Source organism: Moschus berezovskii, chromosome X (assembly GCF_049115385.1).
Source record: "Moschus berezovskii isolate FMDL1 chromosome X, NW_MosBer_1.0, whole genome shotgun sequence".
Lineage (NCBI taxonomy): Eukaryota > Metazoa > Chordata > Mammalia > Artiodactyla > Moschidae > Moschus > Moschus berezovskii.
Window position 1 is genome coordinate 148,014,282 of NC_142488.1, and position 16,757 is coordinate 148,031,038.

Below are 16,757 nucleotides of genomic sequence, written 5' to 3' on the forward strand. Positions count from 1 at the left end.
ATGACCAATGTGTTCTCTTGACAAAACTCTATTAGCCTTTGCCCTGCTTCATTCCGTACTCCAAGGCCAAATTTGCCTGTTACTCCAGGTGTTTCTTGACTTCCTACTTTTTGCATTCCAGTCCCCTATAATGAAAAGGACATCTTTTTTGGGTGTTAGTTCTAAAAGGGCTTGTAGGTCTTCATAGAACCATTCAACTTCAGCTTCTTCAGCGTTACTGGTTGGGGCATAGGCCTGGATTACTGTAATGTTGAATGGTTTGCCTTGGAAACGAACAGAAATCATTCTGTCGTATTTAAGATTGCATCCAAGTACTGCATTTTGGACACTTGTTGACCATGATGGCTACTCCACCGTGAACTCCCAGATGTTCAAGCAGGTTTTAGAAAAGGCAGAGGCACCAGAGATCAAATTGCCAACATCCGCTGGATCATGGAGAAAACAAGAGAGTTCCAGAAAAACATCTATTTCTGCTTCATTGACTATGCCAAAGCCTTTGACTGTGTGGATCACAATAAACTGTGGAACATTCTGAAAGAGATGGGAATACCAGACCACCTGACCTGCCTCTTGAGAAACCTGTATGCAGGTCAGGAAGCAACAGTCAGAACTGGACATGGAACAACAGGCTGGTTCCAAATAGGAAAAGGAGTACGCCAAGGCTGTATATTGTCACCTTGCTTATTTAACTTCTATGCAGAGTACATCATGAGGAACACTGGGCTGGAAGAAGCACAAGCTGGAATCAAGATTGCCGGGAGAAATATCAATAACCTCAGATATGCAGATGACACCACCCTTATGGCAGAAAGTGAAGAGGAACTCAAAAGCCTCTTGATGAAAGTGAAAGAGGAGCGTGAAAAGGTTGGCTTGAAGCTCAACATTCAGAAAACTAAGATCATGGCATCTGGTCCCATCACTTCATGGGAAATAGATGGAAAAACAGTGGAAACAGTGTCAGACTTTATTTTTTGGGGCTCCAAAATCACTGCGGATGCTGATTGCAGCCATGAAATTAAAAGACACTTACTCCTTGGAAGGAAAGTTATGACCAACCTTGATAGTATATTAGAAAGCAGAGACATTACTTTGCCAAGAAAGGTCCGTCTAGTCAAGGCTATGGTTTTTCCAGTGGTCATGTATGGATGTGAGAGTTGGACTGTGAAGAAAAGCTGATCGCCAAAGAATTGATGCTTTTGAACTATGGTGTTGGAGAAGACTCTTGAGAGTCCCTTATACTGCAAGGAGATCCAACCAGTTGTTCCTTATTGCAATACTTTGGCCACCTCATGCGACGAGTTGACTCACTGGAAAAGACTCTGATGCTGGAAAAGGTTGGGGTCGGGAGGAGAAGGGAACGATGGCATCACCGACTCTGTGGACATGAGTTTGAGTGAACTCCGGGAGTTGGTGATGGACAGGGAGGCCTGGCGTGCTGTGATTCATGGGGTCGCGGAGAGTCAGACACGACTGAGCGATTGAACTGAACTGAATAGGTGTGTGTGTGTGCTCAGTGGCTCAGTCATGTCCGACTCTCTGCAACCCCATGTAGTGTAGTCCACCAGGCTCCTCTGTCCATTGGATTCTCCAGACAAGAGTATTGGAGTGGGTGACCATTCCTGCCTCCCAAGAGATTGTCCTGACCCAGGGATCAAACACGCGTCTCCTGCATTTTCAGGCAGATTCCTTAGCACTAGCGCCACCTGGGAAGCCCAGAATAGGTGTGCAGTGGTTATGTCATTGTTTAAGTTTGCATTTTTCTGGTGATGGACAGGGAGGCCTGGCATGCTGTGGTTCATGGGGTCGCAAACAGTCGGACATGACTGAGCAGCTGAACTGATAAGATAATATATGATGTGGAGCATCTTTTCATATGCTTATTTGGCATTTTTATATCTTCTTTGGTAGGGTATCTGTTAAGTCATTTGGTCCATTTTTTAATACAGTTGTTCCATATTGTTGAGTTTTGAAAGTTCTTTGTATATTTTGGATACCAGTCCTGTATCACGTGTGTCTTTTGCAGATATCTTATCCCAGTCCTTGTGGCTCAGCTGGTAAAGAATCTGCCCGCAATGCGGGAGACCTGGGTTCGATCCCTGGATTGGGAAGATCCCCTGGAGAAGGGAAAGGCTACCCACTTCAGTATTCTGGCCAGGAGAATTCCATGGACTGTATAGTCTATGGGGTCGCAAAGAGTCTGACACGACTGAGCGACTTTCACTTTCACTATCCCAGTCTGTGGCTTGTCTTTTCATTAGGATTTTATCATATCAATTATTTCTTTTATGGATTATGTCTTTGGTGTTATATCTAAAAAATCATTACCAGACTCAAGGTCATCTAGGTTTTTTCCTGTGTTATCTTCTAGGAGCGTTATAGTTTTGCATCATACTTTACATATGTGATTTTTCAACATAAAAGTTAAAAATCATCCAGAGCTTAAAAGAATCATAAAATTATACTGTATCTTACTGTGGTGTGTTAGGCATTCAGTTGATTTTGCATTGTGAGAAGTGCAGGCGCTGAGAAGCTGCCCCTGCACTTGTTGCTGTTGAGTTGGTGGTTTCCAGTTGAGAATATAATACTTGAATGGATGTTATTAAAAAAAATAATCTATTTAAAATGCAATTCTAATTAAATGTAGAACCTCTGAATCACCTCTTTGGGATATGACTTTCTGGTGGCTCAGCTGGGAAGAATCTGCCTGCAGTGTGGGAGACCTGGGTTCAATCCCTTATTCAGGAAGATCCCCTGGAGGAGGGCATGACAACCCACTCTGGTATTGCCTGGAGAATCCCCATGGGCAGAGGACCTGGCAGGTTACAGTCCATTCATTGGGTCACAAAGAGTCAGACATGACTGAGCGACTAAGCACACACAGCCCAGAAAAGTTAACTAATGGAGGATTTGACATATAGAACAGGACTCTGTGCACAATAGGTGTTCCATAAGTATTCGCTATTATATCTAAGTAGTTTAGTAAATATTTATGGCTGAAATATCTTAGATATTTTAATAAACAATTCATTAAATATCTTACATATAAAATATATTAACCTTTTTCTTATTCACAGGCTAAAAAGCCAGATTCCTGAAATTAAGCAGACTTTAGAAATTCTAAAATACATGCAGAAGAAAAAAGTAAGTGCCTTTTTTGTTTGTAAACATGAGCAAACCAGGATAGTTCAGCAGAGACACGTGTTCCTTGACTCCTTGGTCACTGGTATTTAAACCCGTGCTGGAAGATCCAGTCTGCCTTCCTAAGCACATGTAGTGATATCACAGATGGTGTGCTTCTGTGAGACATGTGGCTTTCCACTGAAAGTCAGGTTTAATTCTAGAGCCCACACTGCTTGGGTTCTTTTACTTATATGTAGTATTCGTGAAGCTTAAATGCAACTTGAAATTATTTTAAGTGCAAAAAGAAATGAATAGTCTTTATTGTTTGTGGCTCTCAGTTCACAATTGAGGAAATATTTACAAAGAGGGTACACTTGACCAGTGTCACATAGCTAGTTACTGGCAGAACTGGATTTGAGAATCTTCTGAGTTCTCACCCGTTTTTGTTTTTTAAATAGAAGCAGGGTATAAAAATGAAGTTTCAGAAAATATTTAACCTATTATATGTATGTGTATATATATGATTTATGACTTGACTGGCAGAGTAGCTACATCTCGAGACTGTTTTGTCACAAACTTTATAAGAGACTTCAGAAGATTGGTTGGTTAAGGATGAAGTGCTGATGAAATAATAATAGATCACACTTGTCTGGTGCTTACTCTGTGCCAGGCACTGAAGTGTGTGTGTTTGTGTTCATACAAGCGCTGCTTGCCACAGCCTTCAGGGGTGCAGTAAGTAGCTGAGTCAGGATGCAAGTGCTCCCTGCGCAGTCCTGTGGCCCCAGTGGCCCTTTCTGTACCCTTCTCCTTTACTTTTCTGTCCCTCGGTTCCTCCACATGATTTAACTGTGGGGTGGGACTGTTTTAAATGGCTTAAGCTCAGCTCTGCAATTGCCTGTATGACCTTGGTATTAAGATGGACAGTTTACAGTACTGTCATGTATTTTTTTTTTTTTGAAGGAGTCCACCAGTTCACTGGAGACCAGGTTCTTATTGGCAGATAACCTGTATTGCAAAGCTTCAGTTCCTCCTACTGATAAAGTGTGTCTGTGGTTGGGGGTAAGTGAATGTCATTGCCACAGCTTCCTTGGCTGACATTTGGTAAGGCAGTGTATTTTCCCCAGCATGGCAGTATTGGAGAGGAGCACTTGACCATGGACGGAATGAAGGGGTAGCATTGCGGGGGGCTAGGAGTATGAGAAAGATTGACGCAGAAACATGCTTGAGTCTCTTCCAGTCAAAGCAAAGTGGACCAAAACCCAGCTTTCCCTCCAGCTAGCGCTTTATCTGTTTAATGTAACAGAAGGTATTGTCAAACCTCAGATAGATGTTTGTTCATCATCAGAGTTTATGAGTTCTAGAAAGATCTCTCTGAACTTAAGGGGTAACAGATTATTATAAAAACCTTGGGGTTAGAACCCATTTGAAAAAGTCATACATTTCAGTTGTGATGATTTTAGAGACCTTGTCTGTGATTTTTCCTGTTACTACTCTTGAGTCCCATGATCAACCAAGTCATGCCTGACCAGGCAGGTAGGTCTTGCTACCTCAGGCAAGTTCCTATGCAAGGTAGCAAATTGGGAGGATTTCCACTCGCTGCTATCCTGTACAGTCATCCCCAAGAGGCACTCTTGGGCCATGAAAGGTTGGCAGATTCATACATAATGTAGAAACTCACTTCTCTATCTGTTAGTTTCTTCTCCCTGATTTCTGTTAGCTGTAACATTTCAGAGTTTATGCATTTATTTCTACAGGCATAATTCCCATTCTTGTTTAGTTTTAGTTTTATAAATGGAACAGCTAGCCCCCAGTAGCTCAGATCTTGCGGGTTATCCTCCTTGGTTTCTCTTCTCCTTGGTCCACACTTAATCTGCACGTGGGGATAAGATGATTCCATAAAGTAGACTGGGACAACAGGGAGTGCTCTCCTGAGAATTATGGCTGGAGCCTACTGTACACGAGATGGATTCCAAATGGATCACGTACTCACGTGAAATAGTGACACCATCAAAGTTCTAGACCAAGTCACAGATAATTGTAGCCCTGGAATAAGGATGGTTTTCCAGGCCTCAAAACTTGGAAACCATGAGCAAAGTAAAAGGACAGCAAGAAAAAATATATGTGACTCATATTGCATGCAAAGGACTAACAGGTTTGAAGGACAACTTGGAGTTGTCTTTTGGGCATGTCAGTCTTCAGATGCCTGTTAGACTGTCAAGTAGAGAGGCTGATAAGGCAGTGTTTGAGGAGTGAATCAACTAAGGAGATATACTTAAATGAATGATTGATGGTTTTTGACATGATTGAAGTGTTTTAAAATGTATTATATTTCCTCTTCTAACAGGTAAGCAAAGTGTAGACATTTTCTGGGGAAAAATGTGCTAATAAGTATCAGTAATTGAGAAATGAGATTGGGAGTCTGTGTCTGGAGAAGCATTTACTTTGCACTGAATATTTTAGTCCTGTCTGAATTTTTGTGCAGCTTTCTAATTATCACACGGGCTTCCCTTGTGGCTCAGCTAGTAAAGAATCCACCTGCAATGCGGGACACCTGGGTTCAATCCCTGGGTCGGGAAGATCCCCTGGAGAAGGGAAAGGCTACCCACTCCAGTATTCTGGCCTGGAGAAATCCATGTCCATGGGGTTGCAAAGAGTCGGACATGACTGAGCGGCTTTCACTCACCCTCTTCCAATTATAATGGACTGGCATATTCAGTCAATAAGTATGTAGCACCTGCTTGGTGCTAAGTCCTTTCATGTTGTCTCATTAATTCTTACAACAATCCTTTGTGTGATTTTTAAATTCCATTTGTCATGTGAGGAAAGTGGTTCAGGAAATGCCTTGTGGTAAGTCAGTAGTTCAGAGCTGTGAAAGGTACAGTTCCCCATTACAGAGCGCACACCTTCCCAAGTGTCAACAGTTACTCCAGATCTTAGATCCAGACCTAGTCACCTTGCCTTCGCCTCTGGCATCTGTTGGAGGTTGAAAGGAGGCAGTTAAAGCTAGCTGTTTCTCTTAATGGACCAAATGTAGATAATACGTATGTCTCTGAAAGCTTTAAAGTTCTACCTTTAGCTCAGAAACAACTACTTCAGTTGATTCAAATTTACTACTATTCAGTGTCCCGATAGAGGTGGTAGAAAGGTAGGGTTTGGTAACTGAAGATACTGGTTCCTATCCTAATTCTTCCACTTATTTAGTATCTCTGAAATCATAGGTAAGCTGACTTCTCAGAGCCTACTTTCTTCACTATAGAGAAGTTGAGGAGGACATGATATAATGTATGTAAATATATTCTCTAAGTCAGGGGGCAATAAATATTGTGTTAAAAGCCAGAGTAAATATTTTTTATTTTTTGGTGTTGCAGACCATTCTGCCACAACTAGTACTTGACTCGCCACTGCGGCATGAAAGTCTTAAGTGAATAAAGAGTGACTGGGTTTCCAAAAAACTTAGGACAAGAGACGGCTGGCCAGATTTGACCCAAAGGCTGTAGTGTGCCAACCGCTATTCTAACCTGTAAAGCACAAAGTCAGTGTTCGCTCATTGTCATGCTTTTCTCTGCAGGCGAATGTAATGCTTGAATATGATATTGATGAAGCTCAGGCGTTGTTGGAAAAGAATTTATTGACGGCCACAAAGAATCTTGATTCTCTTGAGGAAGACCTCGACTTTCTTCGAGATCAGTTTACTACCACGGAAGTCAGTATCCTTTCCTAAAGAAAGGCAAAGGGGGAAAAGGAGAAAAATGTTTTTTATGTTCTTATGTGCATTGCTTTAATGAGAAGAATGTCCTTATTCTTAGACTAATGTTAAGTTGCAGATTATAAGAGTAGTAAATGACATATTTTAGAACTAATACTGAAATAAGTTTATAGATAGACTGATCTGAATTTGAGGTGTGAAAGTGTGGAAATAGAAGATTCAATTTAGTACATGAGAATTTCTATTTCAAATATTTTCTCAAGATAATCTTTATAGCTAGATAAGTACTAAAGTTCCACAACTCTTTATTAAGTGTCTCCTTTGTTCCTACAACTGTGCTAAGCTGTGTGGGGCATGCACTGGTGAGATCAGTGTAAAAACAGAATAACAAAGCACGTGTGAGATAGCTAGTGATCATTTCATAGCAAAATAGAAGTCAGTCAACTTCAGGTAGTCAGCACCATGGCAGTTTAAAATTAGGGCGATAGATGTGAGCTAGAGTGAGTTCAGAACAGTCTTTGTGAAGATAGGGCTGAGACTATTTAAAGGTAGTGTAGGTTTCTTTTAGCAGAGAGAAAGGGAAGGCTCTCGTGTTGAAACCCAGTTCTTGGCGTTTTCCCTCTGACCTGTGTCTCATTGTCAGAATCATTGGCCCCACACAGTCCTTCAAGACAGAAACCTGGGATTCAGTCTTCTTTCCTCTCTGTTATGCTCATTTTGGCCTTTTAGAACCGAGGGTCAGTAGTTTTTTATTTATTTTAATTGGAAGCTAATTTCTTTACAATATTGTGGTGGTTTTTGCCATACATTCACATGAATCAGCCGTGGGTTTACATGTGTTCCCCATCCTGACCCTCCCTCCTCCCACCCCATCCCATCCCTCAGGGTCATCCCAGTGCACCAGCCCTGAGCGCCCTGCCTCATGCATCAAACCTGGACTGGCGATCTGTCCAAATATGATAATATACATGTTTCAATGCTATTCTCTCAAATCATCCCACCCTCGCCTTCTCCCACAGAGTCCAAAAGTCTGTTCTTTACATCTATGTCTCTTCTGCTAGGGTCATTGTTACCATCTTTCTAAATTCCATATATATGCGTTAGTATACTGTATTGGTATTTTTCTTTCTGGCTTACTTCAGTCTGTACAATAGGCTCCAGTTTCATCCACCTCATTAGAACTGGTTCAAATGCATTCTTTTTAATGGTTGAGTAATACTCCATTGTGTATATGTACCACAGCTTTCTTATCCATTCGTCTGCAGATGGACATCTAGGTTGCTTCCATGTCCTGGCTATTATAAACAGTGTTGTGATGAACATTGGGGTACATGTGTCTCTTTAATTCTGGTTTCCTAGGTGTGTTTGCCCAGCAGTGGGATAGCTGGGTCGTACGGCAGTTTTCTACTCTGTTTTCCTCCCCCCAGTCCTTCATACTCTCTCTGCCGTGAATTCACTGAGTCAAACTTCTTATTTTTATTCCTCTGGCTATAATGCCTCAGTGGTTCTTTGTTACATGTCAGCTATGCACATGGGCACTCGGTGGGGGGTGGTCTGCCAGTCTCGATTCCATGTGCCACTGACTGATTTCCTGTCCTGGTCCTCCCCTGGTGCACCCAAGATCCAATCACCCCAGGTGGTTTTCCTCACCCCCTAAATGGGGTGTGCCCTTTGTATGTCCACACTTGGTTCTTCCTACCTAGACTGATTTCCCCCTATTTTCTTGGGTTCCTCCATCTTATCTTTCGTCTTTTAGCTCAAGCAGCAGAACATTTCTGAACATTTTCTAGTCCTCTCAGGGTGTTTTGTTGCTCCTCTGATTCCTGAGCACTTTGCACATAGTACTTAATTTTTTTTTCATGCCAGACTGGGAGCTCTTAAAGTGTAGGAGCTCCACGTTCTCTCTCCTCCATAGCATATAGTGGATGACAGGTTTTAAGGGGTTGGGTGAAGGCCTGTCTGAGGCCTAGAGCAGGGGTTAGCACATGACTGGTAACGTGGAGACTTCATTCAGAGGGAAAAAAAGATAACATACCTAGAAGATAATATTGTACCTTCAGGACACACCACCAAAGGCATGAGCTGGGAAAGAAATCACCGATAGGCCAAGACCTATGCAGGGTGGTGCTTGTGGAAAGGAGAAGATATAGATGCTGAATAGATTGCATAAATTAAGCCAAACAGAGGGTAAGAGATAAAATTAGTGATAATTAAATTGTAATAATTTAAATATTGCATGTCAGGGTGGTGCTTTGAACCACCTTCGAAATACTGTGGATGAGGGGCTCTCTTGAAAACTGTTGGGAGTGTCAAGCACACATGTGTCAAATATAATACTATAGTTGACCAGCTGTGCTAAACAATCATTGATTTGAGGTCTTGACTAGGTTTTGGTGGAATTTTGTTCCAGTCTTTCCTTGGCAGATGATACTACACTTTGCTGTAGACGCTAGTATTTTGTGTGTGTGATTTCTGTCATTCAGTGTGTGATTGCACGTTATCTTTTGAATTGCTTTGGCATTTTCTTTGACAATTCTTGCAGATATGGCCAGAGTTTATAATTGGGATGTTAAGAGAAGAAACAAAGATGATTCTACTAAGAACAAAGCATAAAGATGGCAGTTAAAAATGTGGTTCAGTTTTCCAAACATGTTTATGCTTAAAAGTTGACCTAACTTTAAATGATTATTAACAGCAAGAATAATTAAAACTTTAAAAACAGATAAGCACCACTTTATTTATTTATAAAAACAAAATTAGTTGCAAGTATTTTATGAAACTTACAGTGTTGTTATTTTATTTTTTGCATTTCCAACAAAGTAAATGCTGCTTTCATCATTTTTGTTTGTTTGTCTGTTTTTCATAAGGAAAGTCTTAGCCAAAATGGCTGGAAACTGTGAGATATGTTATAGAAGCTGATTTCTGGACAGTTTAGCGCAGTTTACTTTTTTTTGTATTGCCTGGTGTTACTCTCCCTTGTGATATGTTTAAACCAGCTTAGAGGTAGAAAAAACAGTTGAAATATTTGAAAATTTGTTTTTCTTTAGTACACGTAGGGCTTTATGGTCCTTTGTTGTTATTTGTCCTTTGTAAATGGAGTTTCATGAATTACTGTTTAGCTAATAACTATGTAATGTTCTGTACTTTTAAGGAAATGGCAATTTGCATTCCTAAATAGTAAGAGGGCTATTGAGACAACACCTTTTCTAACCCGATATAGGTACACAGAGCCTTTACAATGCCAACATAAAGGCGATCTTGGCCAACATGAAATAACAAAATTACCTCCTGAAAACTCTTGCTTGAGGTGATTTTGTACTTCTTGACAGTTCTCCAAAGCAGCAAGACAAGAATATTAAGATAAATATAAATCTGCAGTGGTTTAAAAGAGTTGTGAGATTTTTTATTCATGGTAAAACTTCATAAGAGTGGTGGGAAAGCCATTGGCACAGTGGCTAGTGCTGGGTGATACAGAGTTCTGGTAAAAACAAATGTATTATTCCATGTCCCTGTAGCAAAGAGTATACTTGTACAGTGTTTTGTACTTGTATTTCATGATACTAAAGCAGTGAAGTTAACAATTGTAGCACAGCACCTTTATCACGTTATTCCTTCTAAAATTAACATGGGTCTTTTGTAAAGTTTATTTATTTGCATGTATAACTGGCCATATCCATAACTTTATGTTTGTAGAAACAACATAAGATCCCTTTGGAAGGAATATAGATAAGCAAACAATTCAGAAGTTAAATCTGAGAGATACCAAAGTTTCCTCTCAGGGTTTCTTTCATGAGTTTAAATTCCCGTATTTTAGAATTTGAGCTTTGTAAACATCTTAATATATTTTTAAGTGTTACTTTTTCCCCGAACTTTATTATGGTAAGTATAATGGTATGAAATGTTCCTGTTAACAGGAATGATTTAGGCAGAAGATCTTCTTTTTGTCTTCCTTTATGTCCATGAAAATCTAAATAGGAATTTTAGGTTTTCTAAGCACAACAAATATTACCTTAGCTAAGTATGCAGTATGTGTCAGAGAGTATTAGTCTCTGTTAATTAAATAAAAGATATTTAAATCTTGCGTCTGCCAGATTATTTCTCTTGTAACAGTTTACATTTTCAGGATAACATAACCATCCTGATTTGACATGATTTCTTCAAGCCTAATATTAGTATAGTATACCTGAAAGCATAACGAGCACAAGATTGACTATAAAATTGTGATATTGAGTAACAAATGCATTGAAAATGCAACTGAAATCAATGTTTCCATTGTAAAACATGTTTGAGAACGTTTAGGAAATAGGAGGAAAAAAGACATTTCAGTTCCACTTGCAGCTGCCCCTTAATGATTCTGTGGCTTCCATTTCTTTTCCTATGCATAGGTTTTTTTTAAAGAACATAATTTAAATAATTTTGTCTGTATAATTGTTATCATACTTTCTTAACATGGAATTTGCAATCTGCCTATTATATAATGCTTTTAAATTAACATTATTTTACTGGTTTAACAGTATTCTAAATAGCTGGACCCTAGTAAACTGTGACCTATAGACATTTTATATTTTAAAAAATTTTTTGTGTGAAGTAAATAATTCAGCACTTTACATTTTTACAGAAGGATTTTTCCTGTATTTAGGATTTTTCCTGAGATTAGATTACCAAAAATAGAATTACAGAATCAAAGATACAGCATTTTATTTTCTGGGGTTAACTGAGAGGAGTTTGGTCAGGGGATGATGGGAAGCAACAGGGGATTCAGATGAACATAGGAACTTGAAACAAAAATAAGTGTCAAAAAAAAAAAAATGTCTGACACACTTAACTACAGATACTGATGGCCACAACCACATAGCCAGAGTGAAACCAAGGTCTGGTTCCCAGGTGAATTTCCTTTCCTCTGTACCATGGCACATACCGAGTGATTCATTAAGTTCAATTCCTTAATGAATGAATACTCTCTGTTCTTTTATGTTTGCTATTCTCAGCCCTATACCTCACAATATCTTTAAGGGTCTCGAATCATTTCTTAAAGGTTCATCTTGGTTGGTCCTGATCCCCTATGGAGCCATGTCTGTTGTCTGTTTAGTGTTAAATGTGGGGGTATATTGTCTCTGAAGACTGCCAAGAGCACAGGCAACACTCATCATAGCGTTGGGTTTATTTTTTTCTTTTTTTATTTTTATTGGAGGCTAATTATTTTACAATATTATATTGGTTGGTTTTGCCATACATTGACATGAATCCGCCCCGGGTGTACATGAGTTCCCCCTCCCGAACCCCGCTCCCACCTCCCTCCTCCCCTTATCCTCCCTCTGGGTCATCCCCGCATACCAGCCCCGAGCATCCTGTAACATGCATCGACCCTGAACTGGCGATTGGTTTCACATACGATAATATACATGTTTCAATGCCATTCTCCCAAACCATCCCACCCTCACCCTCTCCCACAGAGTCCCAAAGACTGTTCTGTACATCTGTGTCTCTTGCTGTCTCATATACAGGGTTATCATTTGCATCTTTCTAAATTCCATATATATGCGTTAGTATATTGTATTGGTGTTTTTCTTTCTGGCTTACTTCACTCTGTATAATAGGCTCCAGTTTCATCCACCTCATTAGAACTGGGTCAAATGCATTCTTTTTAATGGCTGAGTAATATTCCATTGTGTATATGTACCAAAGCTTTCTTATCCATTCGTCTGCAGATGGACATCTAGGTTAGCGTTGGGTTTAACAACACATTTGAACTCCCAAGACCTGGATAGGCCATGCCTGAATACCAGTTTACTCTGAAGAATACAGGACAGGCAAGACCTCATGGACGCCATGCCAGGGGTCAGCTTGAAGCATCATTTTTTGGTGGAAATTCTTGCAGTGGTCCCCACAGATGACACATATGGGTGCAGGAGCTGCTGGGCTTAGAAACCATCCTATAACACCCCCCCGTGCACAGCCTGGGTCCCAGCTAGGGTCAAGGCCTGGAAACAAGAGGTCCATTGCACTCGGACCCTGAGCTGTGGCCCCCAGCAGATGTTTACATTCAATCATAGCCCTCCCAGGCCAGGAGGGGGGTACCCGTGACTTTCTACAGGAAGCAGGTCCAGCGGTCCCACAGAGGACCATACACCTTCATCACGTTTCCAGGACAACCAAATTACAAAGCTGAACCAAGGTGAGCACCTCGCCTCGAGGGAGAAGGTTTTTCAACACCTCTCACCTGGCCTATTGGATCTTGCGTGATCATGGTCAGTTTTTGTCAGTAGGATACTTCGTTTTCTAGTCCCTTTCATAAGGCTGCTCAGCTAGCATCTGCCTACACACACACACACACAAAAGCAGTAATCGTTAAGATATTTTAAAGAGCCAGATGGAATCATTTGCGTCTAGGTGAGGCAAAACTCAGGAATCAGCTGAGAGGTCAAGTTTGACAATGACAGGATGGATTGGAGAGCTGTTTTCTCCTTAACCCAAAGCTAGGTGTTGCCATAAATTTACTGAACTTAAGGAGCTCGTAGCAGAGTGACTTTTTAGTCTTGTGGCCAAAACTAGTCAATAAACTTGAATTTTTACATTTATTATTTTGAAATTTTATAACCGCAACCAGTATCATAGACTAGATGGGCCTGCTAATTCGCCACATGTTCTCTATATTAACACACTTTTGTATTAATATAATACAAAGTTATGTAATTGTATATATATATAAAATAAATTGTATATATAAATATGTATATGTATATAAATTGTATATATTCAATATATTAAGCTAACATAATAAACTAATGCTAAAATTATATTAGTAGCTAATAGACTAATAAGCTAATTTAATATTAAGGTAATATAGTATGTAATATATTACTAAGTTGATATAATATTAAGCTGAAGGTCCAATAGCTTGGCCACCTGATGTGAAGAGCCGGCTCCTTGTTAAAGTGCATGATGCTGGGAAAAATTGAGGTGTGGATAGTGCTTCAAAGTTCATGTAAAGAATTGACTTTGACTTGTGTCTCTCTTGTCTCGTGTGCACAGTATTCGAGCAGTTTGTGTATAAAGGATCATGCCTCCTAGCCATGGCTTTTGTTCAGTAGGTTGTGTAACAACTTGTCTTTGGGGCCGTGAGTTTTTTCCCAGTTCTATTAGCACCCCCAAGTAAACCTATCTCAGCTTATTTTCTCCAGCTCAAAGCTGTGGATTCTAAAGAGTGAAATACACAAAAATTTTAAAAAGCTAAAGGTTAGGAGATAATGATTTCTTCCTTTTCGTCAATACCTGTATCTTTGGCTACTTAGGTCCATGTTTGGAGTGGCTTGGGCAATAGTTTATTCTCAGTCAGGGGGTCCAGAGGCAGCTTAAGAGTTACATTTTAACTGACCAGGGACATGTAATTTTCAACTCCATGATCACTGTTGCTTGCAATACCACAGCAAAGTGACAATATTAGCTTTTCAGGATCGACTTTGTGTTACCCTGAAATATCGACTTCAGGGTTCAGTTACAAGTGGGCTGTAGTTGCCCTTGTTTTCCATTGGTCCTCAGCTCTGCAAGAGATGACCAGGGTCTAGGACTGACCTTGGCTTTATGGATAGAATCTGCACAGTTCAGATGATATGACGAAGGTCCCGGAAAAATAAGGACTGGTCCAAGATAAGATAATCCTGGAAGGCCCCGTCCTTGACTCTCCTCCTATCCTATACATATTCAGGTGGTCACACCACGAACTGCTGAAAGTTGAGGGGTCCCAACATACTTCTGGGAGAAATCCAGATAACTAGTGACCGTAGGGAGAATTGTTCACCCGTAGGAATGACCAAGGGAAACGACATTTTAAAAACAGTAACAAAGCTTGGAAGAGTTTTTAAAAGGGCAGGAATATGGTCAGAGTGCTTTTGTATAGCTCAAACCTTTCATGTATAACTCAGCATATGTCATAAGGAAAAATGATTCAGGTAGCTGAGTAATGGCAAATATATAACAAATTTAATACTGAGCTTAGAAGTGGTGGGGTATATTGAACACTGATTATGCAAATCAGTATTCATATTGTAAACATTATCTAGTATGACTTTTGTTAACCCACCTGTTTCTGCTTTTTTCCCACCCCAAAAAAATATTTGCATGGAGTTGTCATTAATACAAATGAAGTTTTTCAGAGTAACATTTTTTAAAAATGTTTTGAACACTTCAAGTGAGATAGCAGTGGGAGGTTTTGGAGAATCAATTTTGTGTCTTGCAGAATTTAATGGAATGTGAACACTAGGCAACTTGAGAACAGGGGATTTGGTTGAAAATAGAAACTTGAAACAAAAATGTCAAACACACTAACTTCTGTTGCCTTCCTCAATAGAGGTTGCAGCTGGTCTGACCTTAAAGTAAGGACAGTGTTTCTCCTGTTTGATCTCCTTCCCTGGGGTATCTTGTCATCTCCCCATCTCAGCCACAGTCACAGCTGAGACCTTGTCAATCCCTGCAGCACCTTCTTAATCTCTGCCTCAAGCCATTCTGTTCCCTTCCAGGTTTTCACTGTCCCCCACATCTTGACTTTTTTCATGGTCTGTCTTGTTTAGGTCCTTGCACACACTACAAATGCTTTGGTCCCACTTCTGCTTTGCCGTCCTTACCTGCCTAAGCTAGTGTCTTGTTTAATTGGACAGCCAATTCCCAGCACTTCAAAGTCAGGGGTGCAAGGCTCCACCATCCGTAGGTCAGCCGTTCAGACCTCCACGCCCCCATTCTCACTCCCAGCTGTCAATATCTGTCAGCCTTGACTGTCGCTTCTGTCACGCAAAAACAGAAAAGTTAGAATAGCATTGAAGCATGTATATTACCATATGTGAAATAGATCGCCCGTCCAGTTTTGATGCATGAAACAGGGCGCTCAAAACCGGTGCTCTGGGATGACCCAAGGGATGAGTTGGGATGGGAGGTGGGAGAGGGGTTCAGGATGGGGAACACATGTACACCCTTGGCTGATACATGTTGATGTATGGTCAAAACCACTCCAACATTGTAATTAGCCTCCAGTTAAAGAAATTTACAAAAAAAAGTTAAACCACACCCCCAAAAAAGCTGCTGTTCTTTGTGTCTCTTTGGCTGTAAAGAACAGAAGCTTTTTTGGTGCTGTGGTTTCTCTTTAACTTTTTTATTGTAAAGTAATTAGCCTTCAATTAAAATAAATTAATTTACGAAAAGGAAAAAGAGAAACCGCACCACCCCAAAAAAAGCTTCTGTTCTTTACATCTGTGTCTCTTTGGCTATAAAGAACAGATTTTTTTGTGTTGTGGTTTCTTTGTAACTTTTTTAATTGTAATTAGCCTCCAATTAAGTAATTAAAAAAAAGACTTCTGCAAAGAGGCCTCTTGCTGAGTGCAGCCCCCAGCCTATGACTGCCTCCGTCCACAGTTGTCTCACCCAACTCAGTTCTGCCTACTGTCAGCCTCTGGCCACCCCACCCTCGCCAAGACATGTGGACCATCATAAGCATTCTGGGTGGTATGTGAAGCATCTTGAATGTGCCCAGGGGCGGCATCTGCTCAGCCAGGTTCTGGCCTGGGTAGTGCACACATTCTGTCCCCAGTGCCAGTGACCAAACCTGTTTGTCGCCTCCTCCTTGTTACTCTTGGCGTCTGATGGCCTAGAAGTGAAGTGAAGTTGCTCAGTCGTGTCCAACTCTTTGCAACACCGTGGACTGTAGCCCCCCAGGCTCCTCCATCCATGGGATTCTCCAGGCAAGAAGACTGGAGGTGGTGGCCATTTCCTTCTCCAGGAGATCTTCCTGACTCAGGGGTCAAACCCAGGTCTCCTGCGTTGTAGGCAGACGCTTTACCTTCTGAGCCACCAGGGAAGTCTTAAACAACAGAAATGTCTTCAAGTTTTTCTGGAGGCTGAAGTCTGACATCAACGGATCCGCAGGGCTGCCCCTCTAATGACA

At 40.7% G+C, this 16,757-nt stretch overlaps 1 protein-coding gene across 2 annotated transcripts in view; it reads left to right on the forward strand.

Annotated features, from left to right (window-relative positions):
* Positions 1-9,664, forward strand: part of VBP1 (VHL binding protein 1) — a 79,669-nt gene extending 70,005 nt beyond the window's left edge. For both annotated transcript variants that reach the window (XM_055437701.2, XM_055438688.1), the window contains 4 exons: positions 3,075-3,141; positions 4,081-4,179; positions 6,689-6,827; positions 9,369-9,664. In XM_055437701.2, coding sequence (XP_055293676.2) covers positions 3,075-3,141; positions 4,081-4,179; positions 6,689-6,827; positions 9,369-9,439 — 376 coding nt within the window. In that variant the 3' untranslated portion in view covers positions 9,440-9,664. The remainder of the gene's footprint in view (positions 1-3,074; positions 3,142-4,080; positions 4,180-6,688; positions 6,828-9,368) is intronic.
* Positions 9,665-16,757: the final 7,093 nt, after the last annotated feature.